General features: G+C 52.8%; 1 protein-coding gene and 1 pseudogene across 3 annotated transcripts; one reads left to right on the top strand and one right to left on the bottom strand.

Moving 5' to 3' along the window:
- Positions 1-271: 271 nt before the first annotated feature.
- Positions 272-3,680, top strand: LOC119853462 (coiled-coil domain-containing protein 166-like). 3 transcript variants are annotated; one of them, XM_038396558.2, is made up of 2 exons: positions 272-358; positions 2,660-3,680. In XM_038396558.2, exon 2 carries the CDS (start codon positions 2,668-2,670, stop codon positions 3,511-3,513), a length of 846 nt encoding a protein of 281 aa, XP_038252486.1. In that variant the 5' UTR covers positions 272-358; positions 2,660-2,667; the 3' UTR covers positions 3,514-3,680. The 3 variants fall into 3 exon arrangements, with proteins under 3 accessions (XP_038252486.1, XP_038252485.1, XP_043365853.1); XM_038396557.2 differs by having other exon boundaries at positions 295-410; XM_043509918.1 differs by lacking the exon at positions 272-358 and adding an exon at positions 2,318-2,455.
- Positions 3,681-5,796: 2,116 nt separating this feature from the next.
- On the bottom strand, positions 5,797-10,000 carry LOC119852730 (annotated as a pseudogene).
- Between the last annotated feature and the right edge of the window lie 1,443 nt (positions 10,001-11,443).

Below are 11,443 nucleotides of genomic sequence, written 5' to 3'. Positions count from 1 at the left end.
CAGCCCCCAGGGCCAGGCCAAGGCCAGCGCCGGCCGGTTGGGAGGCGGCTCCTAGCCCTGGGGCGGGCGGCTCGGCGCGCCCGGTGGAGCGCGGGGCCGGGCCGGGCCGGGCCGGGCGGGGGGGTCCCGCTACGGGCGGGGGCGGGGACAAGCGGCCTGACCCGGCCCAGGTGTGACGGGAGCCCCGCCCCCACGCTGGGGCGTCGGCCTATGGGGGCGGCGGGCCGGGCGCCCAGCCCGGCCTCATGAATATTCAGTTTTGTGAGGTGGGGGAGGGGCTAGCGCAGCCCGGGCCCCAGTGCGGGCGGGGCGGGAGCCGGAGCCGCCCCGTCTCCAGGCGACGGGGAAGCGGCGCGGGGTGAGGGGCCCGAAAACGCAGCAACCGGGGAGGGCCTGGCCGGGGGCCCAGGGTGAGGGAGCGCGGGGGCTGCGGGGGCAGGAGTGGGGGGGGTGCGGGGCCGGGGGCCCAGGGTGAGGGAGCGCGGGGGCTGCGGGGGCAGGAGTGGGGGGGTGCGGGGATTCAGGCGCACGAGGGGGGGTGCGGGGCCGGGGGCCCAGGGTGAAGGAGCGCGGGGGCTGCGGGGGCAGGAGCGGGGGGGGTGCGGGGCCGGGGGCCCAGGGTGAGGGAGCGCGGGGGCTGCGGGGGCAGGAGTTGGGGGGGGTGCGGGGATTCAGGCGCACGAGGGGGGGTGCGGGGCCGGGGGCCCAGGGGGAAGGAGCGCGGGGGCTGCGGGGGCAGGAGCGGGGGGGGTGCGGGGGCCGGAGCGGGGGCTGCGGGGGCAGGGGCGGGGGGGGGGGGGGGCCGGGGGCCCAGGGTGAGGGAGCGCGGGGGCTGCGGGGGCAGGAGTTGGGGGGGGTGCGGGGATTCAGGCGCACGAGGGGGGGTGCGGGGCCGGGGGCCCAGGGTGAAGGAGCGCGGGGGCTGCGGGGGCAGGAGCGGGGGGGGTGCGGGGGCCGGGGGCCCAGGGTGAGGGAGCGCGGGGGCTGCGGGGGCAGGAGCGGGGGGGTGCGGGGGCCGGGGGCCCAGGGTGAGGGAGCGCGGGGGCTGCGGGGGCAGGAGCGGGGGGGTGCGGGGATTCAGGCGCACGAGGGGGGGTGCGGGCGCCGGGGGCACAGGCTGAGGGAAGCAGCAGGGCGGGCCTCAGGTTGCTGGGGGAACCGGGGCACGAGGTAGGGGCGCTGCGGGGTCCTGGCCTGAGGTGGCGGGAGTCCAGGGCACCGGGCTGGTACCAACGGGGGAGCTGGGAGGGAGCCAGGGTCCTGGCATAGGGTGAAGGGGAGCTAGGAGGTGGGAGAGACGGGCCTGGGGTTGGGGTGAAGGGAGCTGGGGGGTGAGGGGGGGGTCCTGGCCTGGGCTCATGGATGCTGGGTGGTAGGAGGTGGGGGGAGATAGGCCTGGGGTTGGGGTGAAGGGAGCTGGGGGGTGAGGGGGGGGTCCTGGCCTGGGCTCATGGATGCTGGGTGGTAGGAGGTGGGGGGAGATGGGCTCAGGGTTGGGGTAAGGGGAGCTGGGGGGGGGTCCTGGCCTGGGCTCATAGATGCTGGGTGGTAGGAGGTGGGGGGAGATAGGCCTGGGGTTGGGGTGAAGGGAGCTGGGGGGTGAGGGGGGGGTCCTGGCCTGGGCTCATGGATGCTGGGTGGTAGGAGGTGGGGGGAGATGGGCTCAGGGTTGGGGTAAGGGGAGCTGGGGGGGGGTCCTGGCCTGGGCTCATAGATGCTGGGTGGTAGGAGGTGGGGGGAGATAGGCCTGGGGGTGGGGTGAAGGGAGCTGGGGGGTGAGGGGGGGGTCCTGGCCTGGGCTCATGGATGCTGGGTGGTAGGAGGTGGGGGGAGATGGGCTCAGGGTTGGGGTAAGGGGAGCTGGGGGGGGGTCCTGGCCTGGGCTCATGGATGCTGGGTGGTAGGAGGTGGGGGGGAGATGGGCTCAGGGTTGGGGTAAGGGGAGCTGGGGGGGGGGTCCTGGCCTGGGCTCAGAGATGCTGGGTGGTAGGAGGTGGGGGGAGACAGGCCTGCGGTTGGGGTGAAGGGGAGCTGGGGGGCGGGGGTGGTCCTGGATTTGGCTCATGGATGCTGGGTGGTAGGAGGAGATGAACTGGGGGTTCTGGCCTGGGCTCATGGATGGTGGGTGGTATGAGGTGCAGGGTGAAAGGGCCCTGGGATATGGTGACGGAAGTGGTAGCAGACTGGCATGAGGTGAGGGGAGCTGAGATGAGGAGTACAGAGTGAAGGGGAGTTGGGGGCACAGCAGGCTGGAGTGGAACGCCCTGTCCTGGGGCAAGGGGGTACAAGGGTGGGGGCTTTCCTTGTCAGTGTTTGGCTTTCCAGCACAGGGGATGTGCCTGTCCTAGGGAAGCTATGACCCCAACACCACACACGGAGAAAATGTCAGCAGCAATTTCCTTCCTAGATCCTCTCTGCTTTAGTGGTGTAGCAAAAGGCATGGGGGTACTCATAGGTAATGGGATTTTCAGCAGAAACAAGAGGCTTCAGGAGGCACCTCTTTAACTTGCGATACCAGGATCTTTTGCAGTCACCACCACTGTTCTCCAATCACCCGCCCTCAGCTACCCTGGTCTATGAGCTGCTCTTGATGCTCACTGGGGAGAGGTGGGTGGAGGCTGTCTTTTACTGTATCTTTTTCCATTGTCTCTCTCTTGAGGCCTCACTATGCCCCCCAAGAGAAGGCAGAAACTGCAGCAAGAGCAGAAGGGGCAACCAGCTGTAGCTGCACCCCTGGAGGCAGTTTCTAAGGGGGCTGGAGCTAGCAGAGAAGAGGTGCTGCTACAGCAGGAGTACAGCTGTCTTTGCAAGGAGCTGGAGGACATGAAGGGGGCATGTGTTCAGCTTCGGGAGGAGAACGAGTTCCTGCAGCAAGAGGCCCAACGTCTCCGTGCTGAGAGCCAGGAATTCATGTGCTATGTGGCCAAGCGGGCCCAGCGGCGCCAGGATGCCATCATCTCCCTGAATGATCAGAACAAGCAGGCCATAGAGGAGATACGCAGGGAGCAGCAGGAACTGCTCACCCTCTACCAGAGGAAGGAGGCAGCTCTGCAGGAACAACTGTTGCACAAAGAGGGTGAACTTCTCCACCTTAGCAAGGAGGTTGAAGGCCTGCAGCAGATCCAGGCACTGCAGCAGGAGCAGGCTGCCCATATCAGGGAGCTGCAGGGAGAGCTGGTGGCCACCAGGCAGCAGCACACTCAGCGCCTGCAGGAGACCAAATGCCATTTCCTGCAGGAGAAGGCAGCCTTTGAGCAGAAGTCCCAGCAGCAGGTGCTCTGCCTGCTGCGACAGGCACAGGAAGTGGTTGCACGGTGCATGCAGGAGCATAGCAACCAGGTGAAATGCGAGAACCTGGAGCTTCAGCAGGAGCTGCACCAGCTCATCCAGCGATCACGCACACTGCATTTACACAAGCGCCGGTTAGAGGAGCAGGCACAGCAGCTGCTGCGAGAGCGTTGCTACATGCAAGACATGGCTCGCCTGTACCACACCCACCAGGGCAAGAAGTAGGCTCAGCTGTGACCCCAGGAATGAGCTAACAGAGAGGTGGCCACTGCTCACTGCCATAATAACCTGCTTTTGGTATTAGAATTATTTAGGACCACATTCTTCATTAAGAGCTTTGTTAATAATCTGAAAGGGAAAATAAAATTCCCAGAGATACTGAACTGGGAGGAGCTATAACTTCCAGCAAAAAGAGATTTGAGCCAAAAGGCTTTAGTGAGACATTGACAGGGAACAATTTATCCAGCTATCTCACATGGGTCTTATATGGCCCCCATTGCTGAAGTACCTGAGTGCCTCACCAACTTTAACATATTTATCCACACAGCAGCACTGTGAGGTAGGGTAATGCCATTGTTGGATGTTTTTCTAAAAGATCTGCTCAGTCTAGGGGACGTTTTCTGGCTTGTGTTATACGGAGGTCAGGCTAAATGATCACAGGGGTCCCTTCTGGCCTCTGAATGTGTGAATCTATTATCCTCATTTTACAGCCTATGGCAGCACAGGGAATGAATCTAGGTCTTCTGAGTCCCAGGCTAGCATTCTAACCACTGTGCCCTCCCTCTCCACAGAGATAGATCCTGGGCCAGCTCTTGTGCTATCCTCCTGAGTCTTGTGATTTTTAGAGAGAGACAAATCTTTTATTGGAACAACTTCTTTCTTGGTGAGAAAGACAAGCTTTTGAGCCACACAGAGCTCTTCTTCAGACCATCCCCCCACCCAGAAATGTGCCCCTGAAGTTCCATCTCCCCAGCCTGGAACATATCCCCAATGTATATCTGCAAGAAGAAGAGCTGTATAGCTCAAAATCTTGTCTCTCTCACCAGCAGAAATTGGTCCAATAAAAGATATTATCTCACCCACCTTGTGTCTCTCATATCCTGCGACCAACACAGCTACAACTACACTCTTGTGATCTTTGGTATTTCTGGAATCCTGTGATTAGGAGAAAATCTGAGGTGTGTGTTTTTTTTTTTAAAATAAAGAACTTAGTTTTTTCCTGTCTAATACCAGAAGAACAAGGGGACATTCAGTGAAATAAAAAGGTAGCAAATTCAGAACTAACAAAAGGAAATACTTTTTCACACAATGTGTAATTACACTGCGGAACTCTCTGCCCCAGGAATCATTGTGCAAGGATAAGGCCTTTTCCTGTAGCCATATTATAGGGCCTAAAGCCTAAGCTTTTGTCTGCAGCCATATTAGAAGAGCAGCAGCAGCAGCCATTAGCTAAGAAGCAGGAAGTCACATCCCATCTAAATTACATTAAAACAATGTAATAGGCTGTTAAGAGGGAGATTCTGGTCTAATAGCACCCACTATCACCAGATAAAGAAACAGATCTTAAGATGGTTAAAGAAAACTTAGTTTGATAGCATTCTATCTGGCAAGAAAAAACTTACCAATAGTTGTGGTTGTGAAATCCTCATTCTTTCTTGTATTGTCATTATGGTCCCCACTTCCCTATTGTTTGTCTGATGTATGATTTCTGGTTCTTTGATTGTTTCTGTCTCTTACATAATTAATTTTGCTAGGTGTAAATTAATAAAAGTGGTGGGGTATAATTGGCTAGAGAATTTTGTTACAATGTTAGGATTGGTTAGTAAAATTTTAGTAAAATGATTGGTTAAGGTAGAGCTAAGCAGGACTCAAGTTTCACTATATAAACTGGTTTCAGAGTAGCAGCCGTGTTAGTCTGTATTCGCAAAAAGAAAAGGAGTACTTGTGGCACCTTAGAGACTAACAAATTTATTAGAGCATAAGCTTTCGTGAGTTACAGCTCACTTCAGCGGATGCATGAAGTGAGCTGTAGCTCACGAAAGCTTATGCTCTAATAAATTTGTTAGTCTCTAAGGTGCCACAAGTACTCCTTTTCTTTTTACTATATAAACTGAAGTCCAAAAGAAAGTTCTTTGGGAACCAACTCCAGGACACAGCCCCATCAGAGCTGCCAGACCTCAACACTCTGTCAATGACACCGTGTAGAAACTGGAATCCCCCAGATGACCTGATCCTGACTGGCCCTCAAGAAAAGTTCCTCTGTCTTATTGGGAGTGGTGAGCATTGCATGTGTAGTGTGCATTCTATTTTTTATGATTGTTAATAAATAGAGGATAAGGCTAGTACTGTATAAGGCTCTTTCACTGGTAAAAGGTCCTGCAAACCTGCAGAAAATTGACAGGGCCCTAGGAACAGGGTAAGTGTGGGTGCCCCTAGAGTGTGAGAGTAACAGAGAGGTAACAGTTGAGGCCAGGCATGTAAGATTCAAAAAGGGATTGGACATTTAGATAGGTTAATATCCATAGTTATATTTAATAGTAACAAAAATTTAGAGGTGATAATTACTGTAGAATTCTGTCCTTGAAGGAGTGTAAGGAGACCTAGACCAGCACATTCCAGTCTTCCTTGGGGAAGAAAGGCATTAATTCATTGTTGCTTCTAGCAGTAGAAACAGGGTCATGGATTCCTGCAGTCTCTTAGGGAGTCCCCATTTCTGATGCAGCGATTTTTCTCTCAGGTGGAATTCGAAGTATTTTTGTATCATCTGTAATGACTTTCTTCACCCTCAGCTCCTGGAATTTGCAGGGAGGCTACAGGGTCGGTGCTGGGGATCATGGGTACTTGGGAGGGACTCTGCAAACCCAATTTAATCTGAAGATTTTTATTCCCCAGCATGTCTCTATTGAGAGTCCAGGGAATCTCAGCAAGAGGAGCTCCAGCTGGGCTGGGTTGCAACTGGGATTCCAAAGGGAGCTGCGTAAGGGTCATCTTTAGCCTAGTCTCTTCATTCTCACTCTCCAGTGAGGCTAACTGCCCTGGCAGTAACAGCCCTAGAGGTCTCAGCTGCATCACTATCAGTTCTGTGCATAGTTACTGACCTACAAGAGCCCGCTGTTCCAAGAAATTTCTGTCCTTCCTGGACAAAGTTAGATTTTGGAATCTCCTCTCCACTGGCATGTGAAAGCAGTTGTGATTGTGACTGTTCTGGAGGACTGATGGCCCTTAGGAGTCCCTGGGAAAATCCCCATTGGCACCTATGGGGTAATTTTTGAGACCCACTGATCCTGCTTACAGGGCTTTTTTCTGCTCCTGAGCTGGGCTTTTTCTCCCAGTAAGTGAGTTGGTCAGGGGGAGTTCTCATGGCAGGAGAGGATTCCTGGAACATGTAGGAGACACCCCATTTCATCTCTAGCTTTGTCCTGAGCTCCAGCTTCTGGTTACATTGTCTTTTGTTATTTCTGAACTGCGTGTCCATGAAGCTAGTTCCAATTTCACTCTGAGCCCCATTGAGGAGAGCTGGTTGTGTGCTTGGTGGACTTGTACCCTGCAGAAATGTCTCCCAGGAGTCCTCAGTGTCTTCTGAAAGGTTACAGTTCTCCTTCCCTCCCTGGAACTCCAGGTACTTTTCCTTTTTCTCCCCAATCACTGGCAGCTCAGTTGCATCTGGGTTGAAATGCATGGACCATTCCAGCAGCAGAGACTCCTCTCCTGTTTTATTCTGTGGACCTGTTCTGGTCTGATGTCTCTGAAGATTTCCCATACTTCCAGCTATAGTGTTCTCAGATGTAGTGTCTAGAGTCGCTGTGGTTTGTCCACTGCCTTCAGATCTCTGTGCTGTCAGACAGATCCTGCTAGTACAGGCCTCTGAGCTCCCAGATGAAGCTTCACATACTCCTGTATGTGTAGAGGTAGATATAGGAACCTTCTCATCAGGCATGGACTCCTGTTTGGCTGCCTCAGGAGGAATAAACCATTTCAAAGACTTCTGGATTCTCTTGGGAAGGCCCCATTTGTGATGCACCATTTTCTTTCTCAGGTGTCGCTCAAGGTGCTTACGCCTTTCTGCCCTGAAGAGTGGCCGCTGGTACTCTTTAGACTCCAGCAGCGCTGTGCATTCCAGGAACTCTAGGATGGATGGGATGGATGCTGCCAGGGAGTTCAGGATTATATATGGCAAGCTCCACAGGAGCTGGAGTCTCTTTTTTCTGATGTGTGTGTTTAGCTGCTCTCTCACATCCTTGATGAGCAGCAAAGGATGAAGCAGAGGAGACTCTACAATAGCACCACTGCCTCTGCTCAGAGGAGGTGGAAAGGGACAGGGGGACTCCATGCCTCACCACTGCTCCTGGTGATTCTTTGTCTTGGGAGGTGGTAGCTTTAGGTCTTGTTTCTCTCTCTCTCTTGATCCAAGGTTCTGAGGCTACAGCATGAAAGCTGCTGAAGACTCAGGTTCTAATTCCTGGCCTGTTAATTATAAAGATGATTGGGACACAGACACCACTGATGCCAACTGGCAAAAGCATTCACTGTTCTTTACAAGCAACTCCTGGCTCAGACCTGACAAACTTACTACACATTATACATGGCTTTCATGGGAGTTATCCTTGAAGGACAGTCTCTGCTGAAAGCTTGTAACTTATCAATACTTATGATTGTGAGATGTGTATATGGGTAATGTTTAAGGAATAATGTAACTATATTGAAAATCATGCCCTTTATGGTCTTGGAGTAAAAGGTAGTCACCAGGGAATCATATGTCTTGGTGAGGACCCATTCAAGCGGGAGGGAGTTGTCACTGTGCCATGGCTAGTTGATTATGTAATATATTGTTCAATTCCCTACCCTTGCCTCATCCCAGAACAGTCAAAGGAAAACCATCAAAGACAACAGCTGGCAATCAAAACCACATGGAGGTAAAAGGGAACATTATAGCAGACAGGCGAGTGCCCTGTATGTGAATAAAGGCAGAAGACTGATTAGATTAGATACATCAGAGTGGAGAAAAAGACATTGCATCCACTCACTGAGGTGCTATCTTGTTGAACAGGAGTGTTTCATGAAAGATTGGGTTCTGGTTCCTGGGCAGCCAGCCAGCTCTGCAACAGACTGAACTTTGGTGGGGAAGGGGGAAAGGTTACTATTAATAAGTGTAGGCCCTGGTTTATTTTATGATTTTTTTTTGTATTCTAATAGTTTGTTTCCATCTCTTGCTGTGGTTACTAGTGGAACCTCTAGTCATTCTTGCAATAAACCAAGACGATTTATTTAAGTGCTTACAAGTGCAGTTTACAGGAGTGGTGTTTTTAGGTAAAATTGGGGTACACTGGTGCTTTGGGATGAGAGGCTCTGGCGTTTCTGGGAGTAGCCAGTGTCAGGGCCTGGATATCACAGAGGAATACTTCAAGGGGACTCAGGTGCACCTCTTGTAAACCTGTAAGGTGAAGGCTGTGCTGGCATAGCCGAGAGGGGAGAGCTTTAGAGGCTCATGGGTAGGAGTGTCAGGGAGCTGACATCCAGATTCCACAGGGAAGACTCCACAAGATCGACCGGCCAGCACTCTAGAGCTTCAGGGAGCACCGTGTGATTTGTATAGAAAAAGGTCCACTTGCCAATATCCCTGGCCTTAGTCCATGGCAGTTTTTCAGTGTCCACAAAAACCCTCATCAATTCGGGAATGGCCAGTGCAGGATGAGTGTCATTCAGCTGAATTGCTACCTGATCTGGAAAAGAATCAAATATAGTTCAAACGTTTTCTGTGCTTCCAAAATTTGGATGCTTTAAAACGTCAGATTATATCCTGGAGGGCGGCAGCCACAACGAAGTACTCCTGCTTCAGTCGCAACTCTTTGCCTTTGAAAAAGTTATCGTTCGAATAGAGGACATGTGATATGTTCTCAGCCAAATTTCTGTCCAAAATGGCTTGAATGTAATCTCCAACATTAAAGTCTTGGAGGTTGAAGTCATTAGGTGCCCGAGCAGACCAAAGCCACATGGTGTTGACCGTGTTATTCATGTATCCAGGCACAGGGGTATCATAGGGCAAGGCAAGGACCACGTGCATATCGACCCACTTCTGTCCACTCTGTGTTCCATTCTTCCATAAAAGTATGGAAGGCAGCATGTACTCGGGATGGGCTTTCTCCCAGGGGTTGCTGTATCTAAACCAGTCGTTGGCTTCTTCCACCTGCCATCCATCTTGGATCTTCTGGTTGAAGATTCCATATTCATATCTGATGCCATACCCATATGCAGCAAGCCCAAGTGTTGCCACTGAGTCAAGAAAGCAGGCAGCCAGTCTTCCAAGACTTCTGTTGCCACGGCCAGCATCCTCTTCAATGTCCTCCAGCTCTTCTATATCCAGCCCTAGCTGATAAATTTACTCATCACAAACATTCTTCAATCCAAGGTTTATCATGGTGTTCTGTAAGGTAGGGCCCATGTAAAATTCTAGAGAGATAGTAAAAACTCTCTTGGGATCCTTCTTGTAGTAATACTGCTGGGTGCGGATCCACCTGCCCACCAGATGGTCGTGCACGGTGTGCGCCAGGGCGAAGTAGTAGTCGCGGGGGATGGCAACGTTGCGGTCCTTGACCAGGGTGAAGTGCAGGTGCTGGTTGAAGCCCTTCTTCAGCTTGGCCACTTTCTCCACCCCCACAATGTCGCAGATGCTGATCTGCTCCCTCTTCTCCTGATCGGTCAGCGGGCGTGACATCTCCACAGTCCTGGGACTGCTCTCAGGGCGGCTGCTCGCACATCTGCCGGGGCTCAGGGAGCAGCGGTGCTTCACCCATCGGTATTTATAGCCCACAGTTGGCAGCAGCCCACACCACTCCTGGCAGGGTTCCTCTCCCAGGGGCGGGGGCAGGTGGCTGGCATTGCTCTGTGCAAACAGCCTCCTCCTGGGCCAGCTGCAGTCCCTGGGAGGCGACGTGGTGGGCGCTGCCCGTGACAGCAGAGAAACCACCCCAGCTGGTGCCTAGAGGGCACAGCCGTCTGCACAGACACATGGGGGAGGCAGACACATGGGGGAGGGATAGCTCAGTGGTTTGAGCATTGGTGTGCTAAACCCAGGGTTGAGAGTTCAATCCTTGAGGGGGCCATTTAGGGATCTGCCAAAAACTGGGGATTGGTCCTGCTTTGAGCAGGGGGTTGGACTCCTGAGGTCCCTTCCAACCGTGGTATTCTATGACTCCCCCTCACTAGAAGCAGGGGTAATGAGATGATCTGCAATCCTGGGAACCCTGAGATCAATCACAGTGCTATTTCAAATACAGGGGAAAGCTTTTGTATTTCTCTGTTGAAATGGAATGTGAAGAGTGGAGACTTGTATATCCTCATCCAGACTGCTGGTAAACAGGGAAGAAACACCTTCCCCATCCCGAAGCTCTGCAGAGTCTTGGGGTTGAAGGAGGGAAGCCTAAAAGAGAGGAGACTCTTGTGGTTCAATAGACTTCATAGGGGAAGGGAAGCAAAGGGAGCAGTGGGTTTAGGATGTCTTCACCCATCAGTGCTAAGATTGTTGCCACCCAACACCGCACTGCAGCATTTCATAGATTCATAGATACCAAGGTCAGAAGGGACCACTCTGATCATCTAGTCCGACCTCCTGCACAGCGCAGGCCACAGAATCTCACTCACCCACTCCTACAAAAAACCTCACCTATGTCTGAGCTATTAAAGTCCTTAAATCATGGTTTAAAGACTTCAAGGAGCAGAGAAGCCTCCCTCAAGTCACCCCTGCCCCATGCTACAGAGGAAGGCGAAAAACCTCCAGGGCCTCTCCAATCTGCCCTAGAGGAAAATTCCTTCCCGACCCCAAATATGGCGATCAGCTAAACCCTGAGCATATGGGCAAGATTCACCAGCCAGATACCCAGGAAAGAATTTCTGTAGTAACTCAGATCCCATCCATCTAATATCCCATCTCAGGGGATTAGTCCTATTTACCCTGAATATTTAAAGATCAATTACTTACCAAAATCCCATTATCCCATCATACCATCTCCTCCATAAACTTATCAAGTAGAATCTTAAAACCAGATAGATCTTTTGCCCCCACTGCTTCCCTTGGAAGGCTATTCCAAAACTTCACTCCTCTGATGGTTAAAAACCTTTGTCTGATTTCAAGTCTAAACTTCCTGGTGGCCAGTTTATA

This window comes from Dermochelys coriacea, chromosome 3, assembly GCF_009764565.3.
Source record: "Dermochelys coriacea isolate rDerCor1 chromosome 3, rDerCor1.pri.v4, whole genome shotgun sequence".
NCBI classification, from domain to species: Eukaryota; Metazoa; Chordata; order Testudines; family Dermochelyidae; genus Dermochelys; species Dermochelys coriacea.
This window is presented reverse-complemented; position numbering and strand designations above follow the sequence as displayed.

Coding starts and splice junctions, on each gene's coding strand:
- LOC119853462 (XM_043509918.1), top strand. CDS start 2,356: ATGACCCCAACACCACACACGGAGAAAATGTCAGCAGCAATTTCCTTC. Junction 2,456..2,659: donor AGGCATGGGGGTACTCATAG/GTAATGGGATTT, acceptor CTCTCTCTTGAG/GCCTCACTATGCCCCCCAAG.